General features: G+C 55.3%; 1 protein-coding gene across 1 annotated transcript; it reads left to right on the top strand.

The window, feature by feature from the left end:
• The first annotated feature begins 736 nt into the window (after nucleotides 1–736).
• On the top strand, nucleotides 737–24,193 carry NOC4L (nucleolar complex associated 4 homolog). Its single transcript, XM_037878863.2, has 15 exons — nucleotides 737–904; nucleotides 9,497–9,617; nucleotides 10,704–10,810; nucleotides 11,283–11,390; nucleotides 11,628–11,777; nucleotides 12,621–12,720; nucleotides 13,517–13,551; nucleotides 13,635–13,685; nucleotides 14,248–14,359; nucleotides 15,205–15,265; nucleotides 16,436–16,546; nucleotides 17,974–18,137; nucleotides 19,470–19,552; nucleotides 21,166–21,279; nucleotides 22,003–24,193. The coding sequence occupies exons 1-15, from the start codon at nucleotides 794–796 to the stop codon at nucleotides 22,117–22,119; spliced, it is 1,545 nt and encodes a 514-aa protein (XP_037734791.1). The 5' UTR covers nucleotides 737–793; the 3' UTR covers nucleotides 22,120–24,193.
• Nucleotides 24,194–27,944: the final 3,751 nt, after the last annotated feature.

Here is a 27,944-nt window from a genome sequence, read left to right as displayed (position 1 = left end):
ACTACAAAAGTTTTTTTTCTCCTGCTGATAATAGCTCATCTTAACTAATTAGCCTCTTTCAGTTTGTATGGCAACTTCCACCATCTCTGTATGTGTGTGTGTGTGTGTGTATGTGTGTGTGTATATATATATATAAGCAATCTTCTTACTATATTTTCCATTCTGTGCATCTGACGAAGCGGGCTGTAGCTCACGAAAGCTTATGCTCTAATAAATGTGTTAGTCTCTAAGGTGCCACAAGTCCTCCTGTTCTTTTTTACTGACTGCTAGTAATTTGCTCTTGGGAGGGAAAAGACATTTTTGTCCATGGGTTTGCCTGGTTTTTTTAAATGTTAACTCGGACTGGCAGAATTAATGCATATAAAAATGAACACGGATGTTTATAATCCAAATCGGGATGTTTACCTGCAGGGAGAGGATTGACTCCAGGAGCTGGGGCTTTAAGGACGATAATCAGCGTGAGACTCCTGATAAAATCATGGCTGTTCGCAGCGCTGCAGCGGTGACGGGGGCCGCTGCCCCCTGGCCCTGGGGCCGGGGGTGCAGGGCAGTGGGAGGGGGCTGCCGCCGCCATGGGGCTCGGGGTGCATGGGGGGCTTCCGCCATGTGGTACGGGGGCTGCTCGGGGTACGCGGGGGGGGGCTGAGGGACCAGCGCAGCCCGCCTCGGCTCGGCCCGGGGCGGGGACTCGGCTCCGCCGGGCCGCGCCTCCCGTGGCTGCCGCCGGGGGCGGGGCGGGCCGGGCCGGGCCGGGGCCTGGCGGCTGCGTCCGCACACGTGGGGCGGCCCCGCCATGGCGCAGCCCGGGCAGAGCGCGGCCGCCGCGCTGGCCTCCAGCCTGGAGTCGGTGCTGGGGAGCCGGGGCAGCGCCAACCGCGTCTTCGAGATCCTGGAGCTGCTGCAGGCGAGCGGGGCCGCGGGGCGGGGGGAGCTGGGGCAGGGGACTGGGGGTCGGTGGCAATGGCGGGACAGTGAAGGGACCTGGGGGGTGGTTGCGATGGGGCTGGGTCTGTGGCAAGGGAGAGTCGGGGACTAGGAGTCGGAGGCAGGTGGGGGTGGCAGTAGGGGGCTGGGGGGACTAGGAGTCAGAGGCGGGTGGGGGGATGGCAGTAGGGGAGTAGGGATGGGACTAGGGGTGGGACTAGGAGTCGGAGGCAGTGGGGGCGGGGCGGTTGGGGGCTGGGGGGACTAGGAGTCGGAGGCAGGTGGGGGTGGCAGTAGGGGGGTAGTAGTAAGGGGCTGGGGGGGTGGGAGAAGGAGTCAGGCAGTGGCAGTAGGGAGCTGGGGGGGGGACTAGGAGTCGGAGGCGGGGGGGGTTGGCAGTAGGGAGCTGGGGGGGGACTAGGAGTCGGAGGCGGGGGGGTTGGCAGTAGGGAGCTGGGGGGGACTAGGAGTCGGAGGCGGGTGGGGTTGGCAGTAGGGGGCTGGGGGTGGGACTAGGAGTCGGAGGCGGGGGGGGTTGGCAGTAGGGAGCTGGGGGGGGACTAGGAGTCGGAGGCGGGGGGGTTGGCAGTAGGGAGCTGGGGGTGGGACTAGGAGTCGGAGGCGGGGGGGGTTGGCAGTAGGGAGCTGGGGGGGGGACTAGGAGTCGGAGGCGGGGGGGGTTGGCAGTAGGGAGCTGGGGGAGGGACTAGGAGTCGGAGGCGGGGGGGGTTGGCAGTAGGGAGCTGGGGGTGGGACTAGGAGTCGGAGGCGGGGGGGGTTGGCAGTAGGGAGCTGGGGGGGGGACTAGGAGTCGGAGGCGGGGGGGGTTGGCAGTAGGGAGCTGGGGGGGGGACTAGGAGTCGGAGGCGGGGGGGGTTGGCAGTAGGGAGCTGGGGGGGGGACTAGGAGTCGGAGGCGGGGGGGGTTGGCAGTAGGGGGCTGGGGGTGGGACTAGGAGTCGGAGGCGGGGGGGTTGGCAGTAGGGGGCTGGGGGTGGGACTAGGAGTCGGAGGCGGGGGGGTTGGCAGTAGGGAGCTGGGGGGGGGACTAGGAGTCGGAGGCGGGGGGGGTTGGCAGTAGGGAGCTGGGGGGGGGACTAGGAGTCGGAGGCGGGGGGGTTGGCAGTAGGGAGCTGGGGGGGACTAGGAGTCGGAGGCGGGTGGGGTTGGCAGTAGGGGGCTGGGGGTGGGACTAGGAGTCGGAGGCGGGTGGGGTTGGCAGTAGGGGGCTGGGGGTGGGACTAGGAGTCGGAGGCGGGGGGGGTTGGCAGTAGGGGGCTGGGGGTGGGACTAGGAGTCGGAGGCGGGGGGGGTTGGCAGTAGGGGGCTGGGGGTGGGACTAGGAGTCGGAGGCGGGGGGGTGGCAGTAGGGAGCTGGGGGGGGGACTAGGAGTCGGAGGCGGGGGCGGTTGGCAGTAGGGAGCTGGGGCGGGGACTAGGAGTCGGAGCCGGGGGGGTTGGCAGTAGGGAGCTGGGGGGGGACTAGGAGTCGGAGGCGGGGGGGGTTGGCAGTAGGGGGCTGGGGGGGGACTAGGAGTCGGAGGCGGGTGGGGTTGGCAGTAGGGGGCTGGGGGTGGGACTAGGAGTCGGACGCGGGGGGGGTTGGCAGTAGGGAGCTGGGGGTGGGACTAGGAGTCGGAGGCGGGGGGGGTTGGCAGTAGGGGGCTGGGGGTGGGACTAGGAGTCGGACGCGGGGGGGGTTGGCAGTAGGGGGCTGGGGGTGGGACTAGGAGTCGGGGGCGGGGGGGGGTGGCAGTAGGGAGCTGGGGCGGGGACTAGGAGTCGGAGCCGGGGGGGTTGGCAGTAGGGAGCTGGGGGGGGGACTAGGAGTCGGAGGCGGGGGGGTTGGCAGTAGGGAGCTGGGGGGGGGACTAGGAGTCGGAGGCCGGGGGGGTTGGCAGTAGGGGGCTGGGGGTGGGACTAGGAGTCGGAGGCGGGGGGGTTGGCAGTAGGGGGCTGGGGGTGGGACTAGGAGTCGGAGGCGGGGGGGTTGGCAGTAGGGGGCTGGGGGGGGGACTAGGAGTCGGAGGCGGGGGGGGTTGGCAGTAGGGAGCTGGGGGGGGGACTAGGAGTCGGAGGCGGGGGGGTTGGCAGTAGGGAGCTGGGGGGGACTAGGAGTCGGAGGCGGGTGGGGTTGGCAGTAGGGGGCTGGGGGTGGGACTAGGAGTCGGAGGCGGGTGGGGTTGGCAGTAGGGGGCTGGGGGTGGGACTAGGAGTCGGAGGCGGGGGGGGGTTGGCAGTAGGGGGCTGGGGGTGGGACTAGGAGTCGGAGGCGGGGGGGTGGCAGTAGGGAGCTGGGGGGGGGACTAGGAGTCGGAGGCGGGGGGGTGGCAGTAGGGAGCTGGGGGGGGGACTAGGAGTCGGAGGCGGGGGCGGTTGGCAGTAGGGAGCTGGGGCGGGGACTAGGAGTCGGAGCCGGGGGGGTTGGCAGTAGGGAGCTGGGGGGGGACTAGGAGTCGGAGGCGGGGGGGGTTGGCAGTAGGGGGCTGGGGGGGGGACTAGGAGTCGGAGGCGGGTGGGGTTGGCAGTAGGGGGCTGGGGGTGGGACTAGGAGTCGGACGCGGGGGGGGTTGGCAGTAGGGGGCTGGGGGTGGGACTAGGAGTCGGAGGCGGGGGGGGTTGGCAGTAGGGGGCTGGGGGTGGGACTAGGAGTCGGACGCGGGGGGGGTTGGCAGTAGGGGGCTGGGGGTGGGACTAGGAGTCGGAGGCGGGGGGGGTTGGCAGTAGGGAGCTGGGGCGGGGACTAGGAGTCGGAGCCGGGGGGGTTGGCAGTAGGGAGCTGGGGGGGGGACTAGGAGTCGGAGGCGGGGGGGGGTTGGCAGTAGGGAGCTGGGGGGGGGGACTAGGAGTCGGAGGCGGGGGGGGTTGGCAGTAGGGGGCTGGGGGTGGGACTAGGAGTCGGAGGCGGGTGGGGTTGGCAGTAGGGGGCTGGGGGTGGGACTAGGAGTCGGAGGCGGGGGGGGTTGGCAGTAGGGAGCTGGGGGTGGGACTAGGAGTCGGACGCGGGGGGGGTTGGCAGTAGGGGGCTGGGGGTGGGACTAGGAGTCGGGGGCGGGGGGGTGGCAGTAGGGAGCTGGGGCGGGGACTAGGAGTCGGAGCCGGGGGGGTTGGCAGTAGGGAGCTGGGGGGGGACTAGGAGTCGGAGGCGGGGGGGTTGGCAGTAGGGAGCTGGGGGGGGGGACTAGGAGTCGGAGGCGGGGGGGACTAGGAGTCGGAGGCGGGTGGGGGTTGGCAGTAGAGAGCTGGGGGGGGGACTAGGAGTCGGAGGCGGGTGGGGTTGGCAGTAGGGAGCTGGGGCGGGGACTAGGAGTCGGAGGTGGGTGGGGTTGGCAGTAGGGAGCTGGGGGGGGACTAGGAGTCGGAGGCGGGTGGGGTTGGCAGTAGGGAGCTGGGGGGGGGGACTAGGAGTCGGAGGCGGGGGGGTTGGCAGTAGGGAGCTGGGGGGGGGACTAGGAGTCGGAGCCGGGGGGTTGGCAGTAGGGAGCTGGGGCGGGGACTAGGAGTCGGAGGCGGGGGCGGTTGGCAGTAGGGAGCTGGGGGGGGGACTAGGAGTCGGAGGCGGGGGGGTTGGCAGTAGGGAGCTGGGGGGGGGACTAGGAGTCGGAGCCGGGGGGTTGGCAGTAGGGAGCTGGGGCGGGGACTAGGAGGCGGAGGCGGGGGGGGTTGGCAGTAGGGAGCTGGGGGGGGGACTAGGAGTCGGAGCCGGGGGGGTTGGCAGTAGGGAGCTGGGCGGGGGACTAGGAGTCGGAGGCGGGGGCGGTTGGCAGTAGGGAGCTGGGGCGGGGACTAGGAGTCGGAGGCGGGGGGGGTTGGCAGTAGGGAGCTGGGGGGGACTAGGAGTCGGAGGCGGGGGGGGTTGGCAGTAGGGGGCTGGGGGGGGACTAGGAGTCGGAGGCGGGGGGGTTGGCAGTAGGGGGCTGGGGGGGGGACTAGGAGTCGGAGGCGGGGGGGGTTGGCAGTAGGGGGCTGGGGGGGGGACTAGGAGTCGGAGGCGGGGGGGTGGCAGTAGGGGGCTGGGGGTGGGACTAGGAGTCGGAGGCGGGGGGGTGGCAGTAGGGGGCTGGGGGTGGGACTAGGAGTCGGAGGCCGGGGGGTGGCAGTAGGGGGCTGGGGGTGGGACTAGGAGTCGGAGGCGGGTGGGGGGTGGCAGTAGGGGGCTGGGGGTGGGACTAGGAGGCGGGTGGGGGGTGGCAGTAGGGGGCTGGGGGTGGGACTAGGAGTCGGAGCCGGGGGGGTTGGCAGTAGGGAGCTGGGGGGGGGACTAGGAGTCGGAGGCGGGGGGGGGTTGGCAGTAGGGAGCTGGGGGGGGGACTAGGAGTCGGAGGCGGGGGGAGTTGGCAGTAGGGAGCTGGGGGGGGACTAGGAGTCGGAGGCGGGGGGGTTGGCAGTAGGGAGCTGGGGGGGGACTAGGAGTCGGAGGCGGGTGGGGTTGGCAGTAGGGAGCTGGGGCGGGGACTAGGAGTCGGAGCCGGGGGGGTGGCAGTAGGGGGCTGGGGGTGGGACTAGGAGTCGGACGCGGGGGGGGTTGGCAGTAGGGGGCTGGGGGTGGGACTAGGAGTCGGAGGCGGGGGGGTTGGCAGTAGGGGGCTGGGGGTGGGACTAGGAGTCGGACGCGGGGGGGGTTGGCAGTAGGGGGCTGGGGGTGGGACTAGGAGTCGGAGGCGGGGGGGGTTGGCAGTAGGGGGCTGGGGGTGGGACTAGGAGTCGGAGGCGGGGGGGTGGCAGTAGGGAGCTGGGGGGGGACTAGGAGTCGGAGGCGGGGGCGGTTGGCAGTAGGGAGCTGGGGCGGGGACTAGGAGTCGGAGCCGGGGGGGTTGGCAGTAGGGAGCTGGGGGGGGGGACTAGGAGTCGGAGGCGGGGGGGGTTGGCAGTAGGGAGCTGGGGGGGGGACTAGGAGTCGGAGGCGGGTGGGGTTGGCAGTAGGGGGCTGGGGGTGGGACTAGGAGTCGGACGCGGGGGGGGTTGGCAGTAGGGGGCTGGGGGTGGGACTAGGAGTCGGAGGCGGGGGGGGTTGGCAGTAGGGGGCTGGGGGTGGGACTAGGAGTCGGAGGCGGGTGGGGTTGGCAGTAGGGGGCTGGGGGTGGGACTAGGAGTCGGAGGCGGGGGGGGTTGGCAGTAGGGAGCTGGGGCGGGGACTAGGAGTCGGAGCCGGGGGGGTTGGCAGTAGGGAGCTGGGGGGGGGACTAGGAGTCGGAGGCGGGGGGGGTTGGCAGTAGGGAGCTGGGGGGGGGGACTAGGAGTCGGAGGCGGGGGGGGTTGGCAGTAGGGAGCTGGGGGGGGGACTAGGAGTCGGAGGCGGGTGGGGTTGGCAGTAGGGAGCTGGGGGGGGGACTAGGAGTCGGAGGCGGTTGGCAGTAGGGGGCTGGGGGGGGACTAGGAGTCGGAGCCGGGGGGGTTGGCAGTAGGGAGCTGGGGGGGGGGACTAGGAGTCGGAGGCGGGGGGGGTTGGCAGTAGGGAGCTGGGGGGGGGACTAGGAGTCGGAGGCGGGGGGGGTTGGCAGTAGGGGGCTGGGGGTGGGACTAGGAGTCGGAGGCGGGTGGGGTTGGCAGTAGGGGGCTGGGGGTGGGACTAGGAGTCGGAGGCGGGGGGGGTTGGCAGTAGGGGGCTGGGGGTGGGACTAGGAGTCGGGGGCGGGGGGGGTGGCAGTAGGGAGCTGGGGGGGACTAGGAGTCGGAGCCGGGGGGGTTGGCAGTAGGGAGCTGGGGGGGGACTAGGAGTCGGAGGCGGGTGGGGGTTGGCAGTAGGGAGCTGGGGGGGGGACTAGGAGTCGGAGGCGGGTGGGGTTGGCAGTAGGGAGCTGGGGCGGGGACTAGGAGTCGGAGGCGGGTGGGGTTGGCAGTAGGGAGCTGGGGGGGGGACTAGGAGTCGGAGGCGGGTGGGGTTGGCAGTAGGGAGCTGGGGGGGGGGACTAGGAGTCGGAGGCGGGGGGGTTGGCAGTAGGGAGCTGGGGGGGGGACTAGGAGTCGGAGCCGGGGGCGGTTGGCAGTAGGGAGCTGGGGCGGGGACTAGGAGTCGGAGGCGGGGGGGGTTGGCAGTAGGGAGCTGGGGGGGACTAGGAGTCGGAGGCGGGGGGGGTTGGCAGTAGGGGGCTAGGGGGGGACTAGGAGTCGGAGGCGGGGGGGGTTGGCAGTAGGGGGCTGGGGGGGGGACTAGGAGTCGGAGGCGGGGGGGGTTGGCAGTAGGGGGCTGGGGGGGGGGGACTAGGAGTCGGAGGCGGGGGGGGTTGGCAGTAGGGGGCTGGGGGGGGGACTAGGAGTCGGAGGCGGGGGGGTGGCAGTAGGGGGCTGGGGGGGGACTAGGAGTCGGAGGCGGGGGGGTGGCAGTAGGGGGCTGGGGGTGGGACTAGGAGTCGGAGGCCGGGGGGTGGCAGTAGGGGGCTGGGGGTGGGACTAGGAGTCGGAGGCGGGTGGGGGGTGGCAGTAGGGGGCTGGGGGTGGGACTAGGAGGCGGGTGGGGGGTGGCAGTAGGGGGCTGGGGGTGGGACTAGGAGTCGGAGCCGGGGGGGTTGGCAGTAGGGAGCTGGGGGGGGGGACTAGGAGTCGGTGGCGGGGGGGGTTGGCAGTAGGGAGCTGGGGGGGGGACTAGGAGTCGGAGGCGGGGGGAGTTGGCAGTAGGGAGCTGGGGGGGGGACTAGGAGTCGGAGGCGGGGGGAGTTGGCAGTAGGGAGCTGGGGGGGGACTAGGAGTCGGAGGCGGGGGGGTTGGCAGTAGGGAGCTGGGGGGGGGACTAGGAGTCGGAGGCGGGTGGGGTTGGCAGTAGGGAGCTGGGGGGGGGGACTAGGAGTCGGGGGCGGTTGGCAGTAGGGAGCTGGGGCGGGGACTAGGAGTCGGAGCCGGGGGGTTGGCAGTAGGGAGCTGGGGGGGGGACTAGGAGTCGGAGGCGGGGGGGGTTGGCAGTAGGGAGCTGGGGGGGACGGACTAGGAGTCGGAGGCGGGGGGGTGGCAGTAGGGAGCTGGGGGTGGGACTAGGAGTCGGACGCGGGGGGGGTTGGCAGTAGGGGGCTGGGGGTGGGACTAGGAGTCGGACGCGGGGGGGGTTGGCAGTAGGGGGCTGGGGGTGGGACTAGGAGTCGGAGGCGGGGGGGTGGCAGTAGGGAGCTGGGGGGGGGACTAGGAGTCGGAGGCGGGGGCGGTTGGCAGTAGGGAGCTGGGGCGGGGACTAGGAGTCGGAGCCGGGGGGGTTGGCAGTAGGGAGCTGGGGGGGGGACTAGGAGTCGGAGGCGGGGGGGGTTGGCAGTAGGGAGCTGGGGGGGGACTAGGAGTCGGAGGCGGGGGGGGTTGGCAGTAGGGGGCTGGGGGTGGGACTAGGAGTCGGAGCCGGGGGGGTTGGCAGTAGGGAGCTGGGGGGGGGGGGACTAGGAGTCGGAGGCGGGGGCGGTTGGCAGTAGGGAGCTGGGGCGGGGACTAGGAGTCGGAGGCGGGGGGGGTTGGCAGTAGGGAGCTGGGGGGGGGGACTAGGAGTCGGAGGCGGGGGGGGTTGGCAGTAGGGAGCTGGGGGGGACTAGGAGTCGGAGGCGGGGGGGGGTTGGCAGTAGGGAGCTGGGGGGGGACTAGGAGTCAGAGGCGGGGGGGTTGGCAGTAGGGAGCTGGGGGGGGGGACTAGGAGTCGGAGGCGGGGGGGGTTGGCAGTAGGGAGCTGGGGGGGACTAGGAGTCGGAGGCGGGGGGGGTTGGCAGTAGGGAGCTGGGGGGGGGGACTAGGAGTCGGAGGCGGGGGGGGGTTGGCAGTAGGGAGCTGGGGGGGGACTAGGAGTCGGAGGCGGGGGGGTTGGCAGTAGGGAGCTGGGGGGGGGACTAGGAGTCGGAGGCGGGTGGGGTTGGCAGTAGGGAGCTGGGGCGGGGACTAGGAGTCGGAGGCGGGGGGGGTTGGCAGTAGGGAGCTGGGGGGGGACTAGGAGTCGGAGGCGGGGGGGGTTGGCAGTAGGGAGCTGGGGGGGGACTAGGAGTCGGAGGCGGGGGGGGTTGGCAGTAGGGGGCTGGGGGGGGGTCTAGGAGTCGGAGGCGGGGGGGGTTGGCAGTAGGGGGCTGGGGGGGGGACTAGGAGTCGGAGGCGGGGGGGGTTGGCAGTAGGGGGCTGCGGGTGGGACTAGGAGTCGGAGGCGGGGGGGTGGCAGTAGGGGGCTGGGGGTGGGACTAGGAGTCGGAGGCGGGTGGGGGGTGGCAGTAGGGGGCTGGGGGTGGGAGAAGGAGTCGGAGGCGGGTGGGGGTGGCAGTAGGGGGCTGGGGGTGGGAGAAGGAGTCGGAGGCGGGTGGGGGGTGGCAGTAGGGGGCTGGGGGTGGGAGAAGGAGTCGGAGGCGGGTGGGGGGTGGCAGTAGGGGGCTGGGGGTGGAACTAGGAGTCGGAGGCAGTTGCGGGGGTGGGAGTAGGGGGCTGGGGTTGGGACTAGGAATCAGAGGCAGTTGGGAGGGCAATGGGGGGCAATGACAGAGGCATGGGGGGGCTTTGCAGACTGCCATGCCAGGGGGTTCCTGTGGACAAGCTTGGTCAGCCCCGATGGGAAGGTTTCCTGCTGTCTTCATCTCCCCACCTGTCTCCCTGCGGACCAGCTCTCTGACCTTGCTGCTCTCCCCCAGGCGGAGGAGGAGGACGTCGTCCTTTGCGCCATCAGAAATTGCAGCCGGCTGTTCGGGGCGCTGCTGGAGCGGGGGGAGCTGTTTGTAGGCCAGCTGCCGGAAGAAGAGGCCTCTCTCAGAGGTAAGCGAGCGGCTGCCTGGCTGGTCTCTGTGGCTCTTGGAGTACCCTGGCCACCTGCTTGTGTGGCCCCAGTTCCCAGCATTATCCTGTAGCGGCCTTGATAAATTTCCACTTTCATCAGAGCAGGTTAAATCTCCCAACACCCCTGAGGGTGAGAGGAGCCGGTAAAGCCTGGTCCATAGAGAGGTCTTGTACCAGTTTAACTAGGGAATGTCTGCGCTACACAGCGTATTTTGGCTTAACCCTTTAGTGTAGATGCAGCCTGTGGCGCAGGAAACGCCCCCCCCCCCCCCCCCCCCCCAACAGCACTAGCTGCGTCAACAAAGGTTCGGTTGGCAGAACTGTGCTGGTCAAGAATGTGTTTTTTTCACACCCCTGACTTAACATACCTATACCACTATAACTGTCAAGTGTCGACCAAGCCTTAGAAACGAAAGTTGTTAAACCAGTGCAACTCCCTAGTGTGGACGTGGTCCTACCACACTGATATCAGCACTAGCATAACTGCATTCATTATAGGGGACTGCACTGATTTAACAAGATCTGTTTCTAAATTGCTACAGTGAAATCAGTCCCAGATATCAGTAAAGAATAAGTCCTAAATCTCAGTCACCACTTGGAAAGGATGAGCTTGTAGCAAAAGCACCTGACTTGGAGCCAGGAGATCTGGATTCTGTTCCCTGGTCTGGCACAGACTTTCCTGTGCGACCTTGGGCAAGTCACTTCACCTATCTGCACGGCAGCTTGCTAATTAAAATGGGGATAAGGCTTCCTTATCCCACAGGGTAGATTGAAGCTTAACATTAATGCACTTTGAGATCCTCAGATAGAAGATGCCAGAGATTCAAGTTTTACAAATGGATAAATTGAGGCCTAAGGGGGTTGTAACTTGCTTAAGCTCACTGATTGAGTTAGTTCCTGAACAAAGGATGGAACACGCCTGGTAATGCTGTTACCAGCTGTAACCCTTAGACTGCTCCCCTCCCTGAGCAGCTATCAGGAACCACATTAACTTCTCTAATTTGCTCCATTTCAGTCATGCTCACTGGTGTTCAGAAGCCTCTCGCTTTGTATTTTGCCCTTCAGATAACTACAGTGCAGAAGACAAGTATAAAATATGGATGAGGCATCGTTATAACAGTTGTGTCAACTGTTTGGTGGAGCTGATGAGCCATGAGTCTTTTCAGGTCAAGGTAAGTTCTGTTAGTTTAATAATATGCTGCCTTGTGCCAGGTGTCCCTTCCAGAGCTTGCAAAATAGGCAGGAATAATACTTAGATGGGATGCTTTTGAGGTGAACACAGGGGAAGATATTTGCTTCAATAGGTTACTTCCCCAGGGACGTGCTGCCCACCGCTTCCTGCAGCGCCCATTTGCTGGGAACAGTGAACTGCAGCCACTGGGAGCTGCAGGGCCTGGGCCTGCAGATGGTCAACATCAGCAGAATGTCTTGTGGCCTGCAATCAGATTAGCCTGATGGGCCGCAGGTGGCCCACCACTGTCATAAAGACTTTTTGCCTTCCTCCCTCAAATAGCACTTCCAGTGCTGTCATATAAAGTTGGGACTTCCGTTGTTGTCCTATCATCATCATTCATCCTGACTAGAGTGAGCATCCCTGAGGTTTATTGTGGGTTTTTTTAAATCTTTCTTTTGTCTCCTTTAAAGGAATTATCACTCACTACCCTTATGAAGTTTGTTGAGTTGGAAGGGAAAAACCCTTTGGTCAAAGCAGAATGGAAGGGGAGTTTCCGTTTTCCTCGTGAGCTTTTAAAAGTGAGTAGCAGGACTTAAAAGTTGTTGTTGTTGTCAACTATTCTGTGTCATGCACAAAACCTAGACATTGGGGACATATGTTCATGCTCAGAGGCCGTAGAAGACTAGGCACTGACTTTCTGATGCTCTCTGAGATAAGAGGTCTGGGGTAGCTCATGGCTAACAAAAATATCTCTGCTAGTGTTTGTAAATAATAAATATTGACATGCTGCTTTTTTTCCCAAAACCCTTTGCTAGTTAGTTGTGAAGAACTTAATCCCTTGTGAAGAGGACTCTTCGCTCCTGATTTCACGTTTCCAAGAATACCTGGAGTATGATGACATTCGCTACTTTGTGATGAAGGCTGTTGCTGAAAATATTGGACAAGTCATGCAGAAGACAAAAGAGGTGATTTGAATATTCTAGTTGAAGTGGGTCTGGGTACCCCTCAGTTTGGAAGCTGCAACTTGTAGGTGAAGTGAGTGTCTGGGGTTCTCCAGCCATACTGCATATCGTTTAGCTCAGTGGTTTGAGCATTGGTCTGCTAAACCCAGGGTTGTGAGTTCAATCCTTGAGGGGGCCATTTAGGGATCTGGGACAAAAATTGGGGATTGGTTCTGCTTTGAGCAGGGGGTTGGACTAGATGACCTCCTGAGGTCCCTTCCAACCCTGAGATTCTGTGATACCTGGAATGCCCTTCAGGGTCCCAGTGCTGGTGTCTGAGACCTAGAGAGAGACGTGTGCTCCTTTGCGTGCCATGAGCTCTTTCCTATTTTCTTTGTATGCCAGGTTTACAAAACGCTGTCCTCAATTTTAACTAGGCATAGGCCAAGAGGAATGTTTTTCTGGATTCCTTTGCATAACCTCCTTGATTGGGTATTGTGTTCTGATTTATCCAAACCTGAGCAATCTGAAAGGCTCAGATAGAAGGTTTTGATTTTTGGTTCATTCTCTAGTGGGCAAACACAGTCGGTTTGTTATTTCTATCATCAGCAGCCAAGTTTTTGTTTTGTAAAACAAGGGTTAGTTCAGACTCAGGTTTTATATTAGACAAACCAGCAAAATTTAAGACTGGGAGAGTTTGTAAGAACGATTCTAATGTTGATTTGTCTCTGATTCTAACATCCAGAGCTTTCTGTTAATTTTTTTTTCTAGTTAAATGCTATCATTGCGTGTAAAATGAACTAATGTGTAAGTCACTGATCCTTTGTGCAACTCTTACTTATGCACGTGCTTTTCCCCCGTCTCCAGGTTCCGCTTCCAATTTACCAGCAGAATGTCTTTTCCCTCATTTCATCAATGAGCATGCCAAGCAAAGAGAATGAGGTGGTCAATTTCATGGTAAAGCAAGGTAGTGGACTTTGTAGTGTGCTATTAGCTTCATGTGATGGCCTATGAGTAGAGGGGAAAAGCATGCTTTAGTGAGTTCTAACAAGCAGACGCTCTTATGTGATTAGAATGACACCAAATGTAACAAAATCCAACTTCTGCAATGCAGAACTTTAAAACCAAGTAGTCTACACGCTCATGACCATGTATTTAAAATAGAAAACTTTCTACAGTCCTTTTTTAAAACTGCTTTTGAGGATCTACCCTCTTCTGCTGCCCTGGATCACCTTTTATGGAGGTATCTCCAGCTGCTAATTGAGAGATATGCTCTTGAGGAAAGACAAACCATGGTGGTGCAGGAGCTGTAGTGAGAGAGTGTTTATAAACAAGCTTTGAAACATCCAACCCTGCTTCAAATCGGGCAAAATGTGCATGGTTGGTTATGGTCAATTTAATTGGCATTTATTCCTCCTTTCCATCCATCACTCTTTAACCAAGATGGCCTTGGCAAGCCTAGAGTCTCATTAGCTCAGAAGTTTATTCCTTCTATATTTTTGATCAAAGTGCAATGACATGAGAAAATCGTACTTGTTTAACTCCTCTGTGCTTAAATCTGCATGAGAACAATTTGATTAGTGCTGTCTGAAGTGAAAAGCTTTTAAAATGTCCACAGCTCCATGTAGATTCAGCCTGAAATAAAACTGAACTCAGTTTTGCTTGGCTCACTGTAATAATTATGGTGTAGCTATCTGGAAAGGTGTCGTTTTTTGGTCATTTCAAGTTAATTATTTGTCCTGCTTTTTTCCCCCCTTAAACAGCTAATCAGGAAGAATGGAAGGTATCAAAGCTAAAGGTAACACTTCATTTGATAATTGGCAGAGTTGAACTTTTTCTTCATCAGTATGTTTAGCTCAGTGTTTACATTTTTGTTTTCAGGAGCATAAGCGAGCCTTTGAAAGGATGTGGCTTGGCTTTCTTAAACACAAGGTGAGTGTGAGCTGGCCTTTATTGCTTTAATCTAGCCTTATCTAACTCTTGCTGCTATTCCAGTCCTGGAATTTTCTGCAAATCGTCCATACAACTTAACACACTTGGCAATGTGAACAGATGCCCTGGGGGACTGGATAAGAGCAGACACATTCACTTTTGCTTGTGATTTGGGTTTAGATGCTGAATTGAGGCCACCTCTGTTGCATTGCTCCACCCACCCACTCATAAACCCGAAATGTTTTTCATTAATATCAGCCCCATGTCACCCTATAGAGTTCATCTCCCTGTTTGATACCTACACCCTTAAAAGAACGGAAGCCAGCTCTCCTCTCCTGCTGTGGGCCTTGACCCGGCAAGTCACTCTGTGAGAACAGAGCCCTGCACAGAGTGTCATTGATTTCACAGGGGGTCTCTGCAGGCACAGGATCGGGACCTTTGTCTCTGAACTACGCTATATCTGTCCAGCCCTTTCCAGTTCTAGCCTTTAATTAAGTGTTGTTTCTCTTCTCTGAATTCTTCTCTGGAACAAGTGTTTAATGTGATGTTTCCATCTTCACAGCTACCCACCAGCCTTTACAAAAAGGTTCTTGTAATTTTGCACGACTCTATTCTGCCTCACCTGAATGAACCCACCCTTATGATAGACTTCCTGACAGTCGCCTATGACATAGGTGGGTAAAGAAATAGGCTTCTGTGAATCTTGGGGATGACAAAGGACCCATGGTGCTGCTGCGTCTTTCTTTACAGTATGGTATGGGTGGGCTGAGAAAGCCACATCCCCTCAGCCTTTTCGGGGGATGATTTAAAGAGAGATCCATCTGGTTGATTCAGTAGGGGTGTGTTGCTTTTGGCTGGAAGGGAAACAACTTTGAGGAAAGCAGGGAAAATAGGTAAAACTTCAGGAGCTTTGAGGGTGAGGTAAAGAGAAATAAACCAAATTGGTTGCCAGTACCTATTGTGTTCTGAGAAGTGACTTTTTATTCTGGTTCTTTGTACGTAAGAGGATTCTGCTCAGAGCTTTAGATCGAGGCATGTACCAGAAAGATCTCTTAAACCACAGAGTTCAATCAATACTGTTGTGAAACAAGATAAGCTTCCACCTTGGCTGTGTTTAAATATAAGATGCACCACTTTCCTGCGGAACTGTTAATTCCAAGGCAATCTCTTTGTCTCCAGACATTGCCCTCGTGGGGGGGATTAGGCCAGCGTTACGGTGCCTCTTTCAGCTCCTATCTCTTTGTGGATGTATCCTTTTAACTAGAGCTAAAATCAGTCAGTAGCAAAAAGCTCTTTAAGTGATTTGTGAGTCTCTGGAAGCCTTTAGTTGAATTCATATCCCTTGAATTTTACAGCCAGTCATTACACTCGGGGGTTTCACATAGGTTAATTGCTTCAGTTTCTAGGGCTCTGAATTTTGTCCCCCTTCAGGGTCTGTTTCCGTTAATGTTTGCTACAGAGACCAGTGATGACTTGTCGGCTTTGCTAGACCTTACTATCCCACTTTGCTCTTTTATAGGTGGAGCAATCAGTCTTCTAGCCTTAAACGGGCTATTTGTTCTGATTCATCAGCATAACCTGTAAGTAAAAAAGAATGTCATCTTGTTTAAAGGGGAAAGTGTTTTGTCTGAGTAGAGTTTTGCAGTTCCTTCTTTATATATAAAAGGGATTGACATGGATTCCCCAGTTCCCTGTGCTCTAAAAACCCCCTCATTAAAAAGCAAAGTACTGCAGGGTTCTGCACTAGGGTTCAGCCCACTGGGGGTTGGGCTCTTTTAATAATCTGGCCCTTACTTTAAATGCCTAAATGGAAACGGAATCCCTCCGAACATGTGAGTGCAGAGCCCTTGAAAATCTAGCATCACTTGCGCAAAACGCTGCAGTTCTCATAAGGACGCTGCAGGATTTGGGGCTGTTACTAGAGAATATTGCAATATGTTGTAATAAGGCGTGGGTCACATCCTTGGAGCTGGTTGTAGCTAGCATCAGTGAGATCTGGGACACATTTTACAGCAGGTAGTGTATGGGTTTGAGCTGAAAAGCTCCCAGTTGTGACTTAATCCCTGAGAGGGGGAGAAAAGGAGGCTAGATGCTTGTGTGTGTTGTAGGATGGGGTGAATTTGCTCTGCACTTGTTTCACTGTGTGTTCTCTGTGGTTGTAAATCACCCCTAAATAGGCATCAGCCCTTCTGCCACCCCCACCACCTGCTGCTCCATGAATGAGTTCACTTTGCTTTTTGAGGTGTCCTTTGTTCCACGACCTCTCTCTCTCTCTTCACATCTGAGCCTTGGTGACTTTGGCCATCTCAGTCCACTTCCTTGGTCCCTGTTGCCTTGCCAGCAGTTTGGGCAAGGGGTGAATGGGCATGAAGACCTAATTGCCCCTCCAGGAAAAGGTGAAGTCACGTTAGCAGTGAGTGGGAGCTTACACTCCCTCTGTCAGTGATCCTGAGCCATTGTCATCAATGGGAGCTTTGCCGTTGACATCAGTGGGGGTCGCTCAAGCCAGTGAGAACTCCAGGCACCAAAGCTGTCCGGGCAGCCCTTACCAAAAGCACAAAACTCACCTTACAATTTTTTTTGGTGGCTGGGGAGAGGAGCCTCTATCTGGCCGCTCAGTTGAAAGAGGCCAAATGAGGGTGCCCTAGAGAAGGGGATAGGGTCTGAGTTTAGGTTATAAGAGTGACAACGTGCCTCTGAGTCACGTACAAATCAAGTATTTGCACATGCCTGTTTGCTTTTTCTAACAGGGAGTACCCCGACTTTTACAAAAAGCTGTACAGCCTCTTAGACCCCTCCATATACCACGTGAAGTACCGAGCCCGGTTTTTCCATTTAGCTGATTTATTTTTGTCTTCATCGTAAGTACCTTTTTTGATATTATATGACCAGTTATTTCCCGCCCCCCCCCGCGTTTCTGTCCAACCAGAGACTGCCCTTGAAGAATCCTCTGTGCGTGCTGACTAAATGTATTTTGCTGTGTCTGTAGGATCAGATTCTTGTTAGCCTCATGTAGGAAACTGAGCTTGAGAACGTGACTTAGTCTTGTTCCCTCATTTTGCACATGCAGAATTTTTGAAGATTTGTCATATGTCTGAATAGAGGAAAAAGGGGAAAGTGCGGTTGTGTATCTAAATGTTATCGGCAGTCCCTTATGAGCTCATGCTGCTCTGCAGGTCAGTTGGCTGCTGTTTTAAACCAGTAACTGGAAATGGAGAGGAAACACCATTCTCAATATGGCTTTAGTAGCAAGTGTGCAATTCAGGAGTAACGTACAGAGCACATGCAAGGTTTTACAGGCCTGGGGCTGTAAAGCCATTGAGAAGTTGCTGGCCTTTTGTACAAAGGGGTTCAACAGCCTGTCTTAACACTGTCAGCATGAAAAGAAGAAGTTGGACAAACAACCTGCTGATTTGAGGCTATATTTCTATCCCTATACTGCAGCGATGACATAAACCAAGAGTAACAGAGTTTGTGATTTACCACTAGAAAATCTGTGAGAATTTGTGTGTGTGTTAGGCCACAAGACTGAGTAGCTGTAACTCATCATCCTTAATCCTAGCTCTCCTGTCCCAGAGGAAGTGTCTAGATTGGCTGATGGGTGCTGTAAAATGGAATTGGTTAGTAAAAACAAGGAAAACGCTTATCGGGCATTGGAGACAGGTTTGGTCTTCATTGGCAGTTGGAACACTTGCCTTAGTCCTAAAGATATTTCATAAATGTATCACCATGGCCTGTGTACCAATTACACCCACACACACACCCACACACACCCACACCCCCCTTCATTTAAAGAACATGATTGAGGTTACAAAGTCAAGCACTCACAATTTAGCAAATCCCTGTACAAATTACCACATACAAAGCTACGAGTCAATCTCTGCTGGAAATGTCCATAAAGAGATGCCACAGATGCAGATCAAAAGATTGCAGGAGGCGGGGAGAAGAGGGGACACACAAGAGTTGATCAGAGATCAGTGAAATTTTGAGATTCTAGGCGTGGCTCAAAATGGCTGGGGATGGCAATGAGGTGCACAGCTCATTGACTTTCACTGGGACTTGGGTGCCAGGCTCCAATTAAAAGAAAAGGTTAAATTTTTTTCTTGTAGCATCTTTACATTGGACAGTCCAAGGTGGTCATATCAGCATGAAAGACGTGCTGTCAGCGACTGCCTGTGTTGTGTCTGGATTAGATTTTTAGGAGCCACATGCTGCAGAGTTGCTTGCTAGAGCGCTAGCTAAGGCTTTGACACTTGCATATCTTCTTGGTCTCTCTTGTTTCCAATAGGCACTTGCCAGCATACCTGGTGGCAGCATTCATAAAGCGCCTCTCTAGGTTGGCCCTCACCGCTCCTCCCCAGGCTTTGCTCATGGTCGTTCCCTTCATCTGCAATCTCTTCCGGAGGCACCCAGCTTGCAAGGTTCTTGTGCACAGACCCGGTGGGCCTGAAGGTAATAGGGGAATGGAGAGGAGGCTTGCAGTGCTCTACGAAGCATTCACAAAGGGGCCAGTCCACCAGCTGGGGAAGGTGAAATCCCATCTCCGGGTCCCTTCCTGGGGTTTTATTAACAAAGATTCAGAGTAGTCTCACTGTCCCTTGTTTGTCTCCAGCATTTCACGGTTCTCATTGCCCGTCTACCAAAGCTCCCCAGTCCCCTCCAGCCAGCTGTTGCTTCTTGCTGGTGTCTTACTCTCAGTCACTCCCACCCAACAGAGGCACAGAGCTCCTGCTAGGTCCTTCCCTGGTGCTAGGACTCCCTGATCTGTTGTTCTGCCTCAGAGGCAGGAAGCCCTATTTGAGAATGTCTGCAGGGCTCATGGCTAGAGGCAGGCTTGTGGACCTGCTACGACAGCTCCCAGTTTGAGTGGGCTCCGGGACTGACACATCCCCACGCACACACCCCTAATGGCACTGTGGTGCCGGAATGTGTATTTTAAAAAGAACCAGTAAATCTAGAAACCAAAGGGTTGTGGGGGAGGGCATGGTAAGTAAATCCCTTGTGCTGAGATCTAGCTGCTAAACCTGCCATTCTTTAGGTTTCCATCTAAATAAATGCTTTCAGAGGACGTCTGTGTGGATGGATATGTGGATGCGCAACTGATGGTTTTTGGTGCCCATGTTGAGATGCTTCAAAGGGCCTGATTTTCAGAGGTGGCTGCTTGGCACTTTCTGGACATTGGGTTTCAAATTGGTCACACAAAATCACTAGTCACTTGAAAATGTTCACGTCTGTAGGTGTGTTAAGCCATTTTAATCTCTTTCTTGGATGCCCTGGGGCAGACTTTATTGTGCTCAATATAAAGAATGAAAATTTATTTTGGATATGAATAAATGTGCTCGGTCTTTCCTTAGTTCCCAGTATTTCTCCCACCAGGTTGTCTTAACAGCCTCCAGGGTCTTTATTGCCTTTTCCGTGAACTGCTTGAGGATGGTTTTGAACAACATGAGTGACAAGCTGGGGTTGTGAGAGACTCCTGTCTTCACTTCAAACCATTCTGGCATCTTGCCTCCAGTTCTCACAGTCACCTCCTGGACTTGTTACAGTTCAGCAGAATTAGCCACTGTTTGGAGTGCAGGCAGCCCTGAGGTCTGCCAGGTCACATCAGTGCAGGCTTATTCTTCAACCGCAGGCGTGTCAGTTATGGTTTCTTATCCCAGTCCAGCTGTGCCTGTTGCTCTCTATTTCTGCCGTGTGTCCCTGGTGGTGTGTGTATCCCCATACAGGGAAGCTATTAGTTGTGCATTATAGATGTTCCGATTAATCTCTCTCTCTTTCTCTCAGATCTGTCAGAAGATCCATACATTATGGATGAGGAAGAGCCGTCCGAAAGCAGGGCTTTGGAGAGCTCGCTGTGGGAGCTACAGGTAAGTCCTCCAATAACCTGACTGGTGCAGGACACAGCCCCCTCCTGCCCCCCTTCTTTGCTTACTTCCCACCCTCACCCCCCCTTCGCCGCATGACTTTACAGTGGGAGGTGTTACTTAAAGGAACATGGTTGGAAATGAGATGACTTCCTGGCCAGTGTCCTGCTTGCATTACGATAGGAACTGAGGGGCAAGAGGCAAATTATTTCATGCACACAAAAGCTGGGCTGCATTTCTGTGGAGGAAATGATCCCCAAGTGCAAGTCTGTCTGGCCACACAGCCAGAAGCACGCAGTTGGCTGCAGAGAGCAGCAAATATCCTGCACTGAATACGTAAGACATTAGGGCCAGGGATAAAAATGATCCCACTAAACCAGGGGTGGGCAAACTTTTTGGCCTGAGGGGTCACATTGGGGTACAAAACTGTATGGAGGGCCGGGTAGGGAAGGCTGTGCCTCCCCAAACAGCTTGGGCCCCCGCCCCCTAACTGCCCCCCTCAGAATCCTTGACCCATCCAACGCCCCCTGCTCCATGTCCCCTGACCATCCCCTCCTGGGACCCCCGGGACCTCACCCCCATCTAACCCCCCACCCCGTCCCCCAGAACCTCTGCCCTATCCAACCGTCTCCCCCACCCCGTCCCAACCACCCCCCCAGAACCTCTGCCCCATCCAACTGCCCCCTGTCCCCGACTGCCCCCCAGAACTCCCTGCCCCTTATCCAACTCACCGGCCCCCTTACCATGCTGCTCAGAGCAGCATGTCTGGGAGCTGCGCCGCCCAGCCAGAGCTACACACGCTGCCACTCTGCCCTGCAGGAGCGCGCAGCCCCGCCGCCCAGAGCGCTGCCTGCATGGTGGCATGGCTGCGGGGGAGGGGTCGGGGGCTAGCCTCTCTGGCCAGGAGCTCAGGGGCCAGGCAGGACGGTCCCGCGGGCCATAGTTTGCCCATCTCTGCACTAAACCCTTGGGGAGTTTAATTGGGACGAATCCAGTTGGACTCTGTGGAACTGAAAATCTGGAGAAGGTTATTCCCTTCCCCCTTTTCTTTGAATTCTCCCGTCAGAGTCTAGCAGGAGTGGAATGCATTAAATTCTGGGTGGTGGCTCTAAAACGCTACAGCGAGGTTACGATTTCCCGTTTCAATTCTGTGGGGCTTTTGCCTAAGGGAGTAAGCCTGCAGGAAGCTATGTTTGTGGGAGCCGGACCTTGGTTGTGATGGACACAGGCGGTGCCCTGTAGTTCTATCCAGTCCGTCCCTGCCTATGCTAACCAGTGTTCCTACGCAGGGTCTCCCTGGATTAAGGGGCTGCTGACCACATGACAGGAGGCTGGATTTCTAGATGCTCTGCATCGATGCTGAAGGTGGGAAGAGCAGCAGACCCATCACTGTTACTCAGGCAATAAGGCCCCGAACTTCCAGGGTATTTGGGTGCCTAACTCCCATGGGTATTAGGCACCTAAATACCTTTGAGGATGTGGGCCTTAGTCAGACTAAGCTGGTGCTGTAACTGATCAGCAGAGGTTCAGATGCCAGCGGTGGGGGTGGGGATGCCTGATGGACTCGTCTCGCCAGCTCCTGATTATAGAACGTACCATTCTTCTTGGTGTTTCAGACCCTTCAGAACCACTATCACCCTGATGTGTCCCAAGCAGCTGCCGTTGTGAACCAGTCGCTGTCTGAACTGGAGGATGACATATCGGAGCTCCTGGAGCTATCTGCCTATGAGGTAGGGTGGTTCGCTCTGTGTGTGTTTGAACACTAATAATGGATGGGGGCTCGCGTTAGATCAGGTCCTGCAGGGGCTAGCCATGGGCTGCACCACCTGCTGTCCAGGTTGAATGGGTAGCCAACCTCTGGGAGGAGCTACGCTCTGTTCCACTTGCCAGGTGGGAGGGATGTAGGAGTGGGAGGCTGTGACAGCAGCAGGGCCTGACTACACCAGCCAACTTCTTGCTAGTTTAATACTCATTTGCCAGCTCTAGTTTGTCCTGGAGAAATCCCAGCTACCAAAATATTTCCCCCTCCCACCACCTCGTGTTGGAGCCTGCCTCAGCCGCCATGAGGCAGAGGAGCTGCCCAGAGCTCTGAGCACCACATCAGCCCCTTGTTAGGGCTTAAGTGCCTGGGCCTTTGCACTGGGGGTGAATTTTGTCTTCCATGCATTGCTTGGTGCTGCCTTCACCTTGTTTCTTGTGCGGTGGGCTAAAGGGTGCAGCTCCTTTAAACTGCCATCTGCTTCCGAGCTGCTCCTTTAAAAAATTATTTCTTTTTCCCCCCATTGTCACATAACCAAAAAGACCTCGAGAATCCCTGGCTTTCCCCTTTTCTGCTCTGGGTGTGGGGATCAATGTCTGGCCTTGCATGACTGGAATCTGTATTGCCAAAAAAATTCCCCTTTTGCTACAGAGTTCTAATGACACCCCAAACGTATTTGACTTTGTTTAAATAGCTTTTCGATAGAGAGCTAAAGAAAAAAGCCACCGGCGTGCCCCTGGAGTTTGAACAAGTGAGAGGATTGTTTGGCAAGAAAAACGATCTCTTTGCGGAGCATTTTGCATTGGAATGATGCTGCCTTTCGGTAATACACGTTTCTTTACGGCTGACTCTGACGGTGGAAGACACACCCAGCTGATTCATGAGTATTTCCATTGAGGTTTGGCTGTGAAATCCAAGTCGATGGTTGGACTAGTTGAGATGCTCCTGTGACCTTTGTCAGCATCCACAAATAGACTCTACCTTCTCCTCCTCATAGCAGATTCCTTGTTTCTCACTGGCCTCCCTTTTGCATTTTATCTTCACCTCCTGCCTGGGGTTAGAAAGAAACTGTCTCTATGGGCAGTTATTCCATAATTGTTCACTGCTAGGTTCTTGCACCTTCCTGTGAAGTGTCTGGTGTGGGTTATTGTCATTGATTGGAGACGGGGCTGGATGGAGCTGATCAGCTCTGGCAGTACACTCCTCACGTTGGCATCTGGGTGTGTGGAGGTGAGAGGAGTGGAGGCCTTCTCAGCCCATTAGGCCTGGGTCCTGCCCAGGTTTCACTCCAGAGCTGGCTGCACTCTTGTGGTGGAAGAGTTGGTCCTGCTGCAGGTGATCTCAGTATATGGCTTGTAAACTGGTGTCAGGTGAATGACACTACAGCCATTATCGTCAACGTATATTTGACAAACTTTAGCTAGTAAGAAACTAGTTTAATTGGAGAAGTATTATAAACTTTTACAGGTACTGGGTTTTGGCTTCTACGTGCAGAGGCTGAAAGAACAGACTCAATTTCCAAAAGCAGCTGTTCACACACGACACCAACTAACTCCATCTACTATGGTGGCAATGGGACCAAATTCTTGCATACACGTCAGTCAGTTGGTACAAAGTTGCCTTAGCAGAACATTACCACAGGCTAAATCTCTCCTGCTTTGAACATGAGCGTTCTCTTGGGGATTTGTGTGGCTAAATGCCTGGTCAAATTGCAGTGGGAGACCATGCTGATCCTGCGTATTATCTCCCAAGTGCTGAGAGTTGGCTAAACATAGTTCCACTTACAACTTGGAGGAAGAGGAACGGAGCCAGTGGAAGCCTGAATGCCAGTCAGGATTTAAATAGTGTATTTCCACTGTTTGATGCAGCTAGGTGAATAGTTTGGTAAAGTCCCAGACTTGGATTTTCAGCAGTGATGCAGAAATTTCCTTTGCTGTTGACTTGTGTTTGAATCTTGAAGATATTGAGTGCGCAGCCGTAGATCCAGCTATGCATGTGCTTAACTTTAAACATGTGAGTAGTCTCCTTGAAATCAATGGGATCCAATGGTCTTTAACAAGTTGCTCTTGTCCAGTTAATTTTTAGCTTTGTCTTGCAACAATTTGAACAGAAAATGTTTCTCCATCTCCTGCAAGAAGCAGGTAAAAGGTGGGAGAGACCTAATTTTGGCAAGGGGTGGAAGGACAGAAGTAGAAATCCCAGGGTCCTGCATAAATTGGGGCAGAATATATCCTATAATAGTGTCTTCTAGCTGTCCAGCTTTACATTTCCTCCAAGCTGTTAAGTGTGGAACAAGTAGCAAATTACCAAGGGCCATCTACAAGGAACTGAATAGATAATTTCTCTCGGTGGCTATGGGAGATATGATCCTACTTCCCAGAGTGCAGTGCTGAACCCATCTCCTGGGATTGTTTTGCTCTCCAGCACCTCTGCTGTTTTCACTTCAGATAAACTTCCAAAGGATTTGGCTGGGATATTCAAGGGATCTTTAGGGAATTACGTGCTGAACTCGAGTTGAATTTCAGTAGGAGCTGGGCACCTGACTTCCTTAGGAAGCCCCCTGCCTTCATTATTGGCTTCTCACGTGCAAAGGCAGGAGTGTGATCTCAACCAGTCTCCTTGCCCTCTGCTCCCTGTCTTCTGATATCAGTGGAAGGGTGATGCAGTGGTTGTGACGTTAGCCAGTGACTTAGGAGTTCTGGGTTCAAGCCCCCCACTGTGCCTCTCTTCCATATCTGTAAAAGGGGGGTGATAGCACTGCCCTATCTCACAGGGATGTTGTGAGGATCAGTACATTAACGATTGTGAGGTGCCCAGACACAACAGTTATGGGAGCCGTGTAAGGACCTAAGATGTTCTTGAATAAACTTGTGTCGGATTTTTAACCTGACGTGTCCTTGATATGTTTTGCCTGAAATGTGTGACCTTTGCTACCCTCACTCGGTGTTATTGACCACTGTTAAAACGAGACCTGGCTGCGGAGCCTGATCCCTTATCTCCAGCTTCCTTCTCCCGGACTGTGCCTTCACTGATGTGCACATGAAGATGAGCATGGTGCAGTCGTTTGAATTTCACTGCAGAGCTAATACTGGGCTTCTCCTGTTAGATCTTGTGATCGATTAGAGAGGGTCCCTTGTTTCAAATGATGACTAGAAGAATTAGAGTTGTCAGATGCACAAGCATTGGATGTGAGAATATATGAAAGTGTAGCCATTATTTGTAAGCATTTGTAATACAACTTCTGAGACTTCCAACCCTGGAGGGTGCAAGGAAAACCGATTGTATCCTCATCCCCAAATGGTTTGCTTCTCATTAATTCTGTGTGAGATCAGAAACCTGCAAGTGTAATATGTGCAGAACATTTAGGCATGGTTCACGCATTGTTGGGGCGGGGGGGAAGCTGATATAACCCCAAGTGTGGATCTAAAGGTGCCTCCAACCAATATAACTTATTCCCTTTCCTGTGCAGGAATGAGCTATACCACTCAAAGCACTGTTCTAGTCATAAAACCGTGTCTGTAGTAAAAGGGGCTGTATGTTTGCTCACAGCTTAGCACAATGGGGCCTGGTCCATGATTAGCAATCTTAGGTGCTATGGTGTAATACACATAGGTTATGTTGGTACAACTCTTGTGTGTAGACAAGGCCTCGGTGTGACCGCAGGCTGGGTGGTCAGGAGGAAGATACCCATTCCTGCTAGCAAAGGAAAACCTGGTGTTTCATGAGCTGAAAATGCCGGATGCAGGAAGGGAAGCAGAGTTTTTCTTACCAATCAGATTGACACCACCAGGGTTCAGAGGGTTGTACGGGGGAAGGGGTGTGCCCGAGCGCAGGGAAATGTGTGACCGGAATCCACAAGGATCTGCTAGGGACAAGTAGATGCCCTAGGGTTAGGGGGATATTCATCCCCGTGTAGGGGCACTGCTGAAATCTTTGAAGGGCTTACATGGGATTTAAGCAGCATGTGGGCCACATGCTGGCCCCGCCGCATGGGTGCGAATTTCAACCAAGGTGAGGTCAGATTTCTCCTTTTTCCCCCCCCCCTTTTGAGTGCAGTGGCGCTTTCCTATCTACGTTAATCCCCCCCACACAGCACTGGTGTTTGCAGCAGAGCGTTGATGGATCTCTTGTGCCCTGGGCTTCTGAACAAGCCCTTGCATTTCTAAATAAACCAAAGAATAATGAGCTGGGAGAGACGGTCTCGCACTGCGCCGGCTCTGCGTGCCCGCTCTTGTTTGTAGCCTGAATTAATGAGGAAAAGCTGCTGGCAGTACAGGCGGTGTGAATGCTGAACGGTCTGGTAGCTCCTGTTACGAATTACACCTGAGAGGACACACACACAACTGCTGCGAATTATACCTTGTAGGACACGCACACAAGTGCTATGAATTACACCTGGTAGGTCACGCACACAAATGCTGCGAATTACACCTGGTAGGTCACGCACAGTTCGAATCTAGGCTGAGGCACATAAACAAAGTCCACAACTGCAGAGTTCCCAAAAGACACTAAGTTTATTACGCTCGAGCGTGGTGCCCCCCTGCTAGCCAGGAGGGGCCCCTGAATACAGATTATACAAAGGTTATATACTTTTTAGCAAAGCATGTTGCCCTCGAGCATCGGAAACCTTAGCCAATAAACAAACCCTTGTCTTATCTACCACCTATCCCTGCTTGGTGCATTCCTCGTGCTATACCAGTATGTTAATTACACAGCATGGTCCTAAAGCCATGCATCAGTAACCTTTATTATCAGGATGGGAGGCCTCACAGCAAGGCCAAGAGACAGGGAGTTAGAGACCGACAAAAACCAGATACTGGGAGTCAAGGCAGGCTGGAGACAAGGAGGAGGATTTTCACAGGGATTCAGTATCTAAGGATCACTCCTCCTGGTGTATGATGTGCTGGCATTTAAACAGTGGTGGGCCCCAAACCAAAATGGAGTCACATGTGCTAACTTTTCCTTAAAACTCCTCAGCTTCTGTCAGGCAGGATCGTAGCCAGGGAGTGCAAACGGGAACGGAAGATTCAGATTTCCCCTCCACCCACGCCCCCACCCCGCTCGAGATGGACAGGTGAGTCAGTAGCGACAGCCTCCATCATGGAAGAGGCTTGAGAGTCAGGATCCGGACAATTTTAGCTTGAGTCAAAGCACTTTTTTTAAACCAACAACGCAGTAGTGGAGCTGACTGGGAATTTGTCGACAGAACTTTTGTGGGGAAAATGCCAATTCGTGGAAACCGAAACTTCCTGGCAGGGGGCCAATTTTGACAAATTTTTGTACTTTGAAAAGAATTTGATTTATTTTCTGAAGGGATGTGGATGTAATGGACGGTGAAGGGATGTGGTTCACAATTCAGCCTACTGCTACTCTTGAGGCAGAGCCAGGTGTCTCCAACGCCAAAGGAACTGGGAGAAGGTTTTATGGTTCCACTCTGGCGGTCACGGTGGTGTGGAATTGGAACAACAGAAATAAGATTCAGGAAGTAGGACCTTAGATTATTGTAGAAAACAGACGCAATTCTGGAAAACCCTCCCTCTATAGTTGCACCGATGGAGAGTTTTGGGCCCTTGTGCTCTTTATTGACGCCACTGTTGGCCTGACAAGTGAAGCGACTTTTGTAAGAAGAGCCCCGTGCTGGACGTGGCAGTGGCCTGACTGCCCTGAGCTGAAAACACAGTGCTGATTCAGGAAAAGCGTACGTGGGTCATGTTGAACACATGCTTAAATGGCTTCAGTGTGACTTAAAAATAATAAATGTCGTTAGTATTATTATGGTAGCGCCGAGGAGCCTGGGCATGTCTCCGCTGTGCTAGGCGCTGTACAAACAGAATCAAAGCACAGTCCCTGCCCCAAAGAGCTACGATCTGCTTTCTAAATTTGACACTCTCGAGTTAAGCCCGGGTTTAAGCACCTTTCTTGCCCAGAGCTACTTTCTTAAACTGGGTACTTTGGTAACCAAAAGATCCTTTCCCCACCTACAGACCATCTTGTCCTTGAGAAGGTTTCCTTCAACTCTTCACAGAGCTTTTATCTTTAAACTCCCTCCCCCCCCCCAGGAAATCGGAAGTTATAAATATTAAGTTTTGGCTGCGCCGTCTGCCCTCACAGAACAAAGCTTATCAGGTTGCACACCCGCCGTTGCTGCCTTTCCACAGGTCCCTGCAGACTAAAGATTAGAGATGTTTTAATCATACTTGGTATTAACTGGAGGCGAGATTGAAGTACAGGCAGAGAGGGGCATAAATCACTCCTGCTATTATTTGATTTTTATCAGCCGGGGGGGGAGCTGTTCTCGCACAAAAGGCACCTTTATGAAAACAGCTTCAATCAAACTCCCCTCTCCTGCAGTTGGTGTGTCAACGTACTTCCTGCCTTTGGTTTATTTTCATAAACTCCCATTCATTTAAAGGCAGTAAATATCAAAGCCGTCCCAGGCTCCAGATAAGGGAGGGAGCAGCTCACCACAGTTGGATGAGATTTTTCTATCTTGCTAGTTAAAGTCCAAGTGACTGGGTTGGGGGGGGTTGAATCTGCTTGGTTGGGTTTTGTTTGTTTGGTTTTAAGATATTTATCATTTTTAATTAAAAAACAGAGAGAAATGTGCAAATACCAGCTGGAGCCATGGCGCCGACT

The sequence above is a fragment of the Chelonia mydas genome, chromosome 15 (assembly GCF_015237465.2).
Source record: "Chelonia mydas isolate rCheMyd1 chromosome 15, rCheMyd1.pri.v2, whole genome shotgun sequence".
NCBI classification, from domain to species: domain Eukaryota; kingdom Metazoa; phylum Chordata; order Testudines; family Cheloniidae; genus Chelonia; species Chelonia mydas.
The sequence above is the reverse complement of the archived record's forward strand: the minus strand, read 5'-3'. Positions and strand labels throughout refer to the sequence as shown.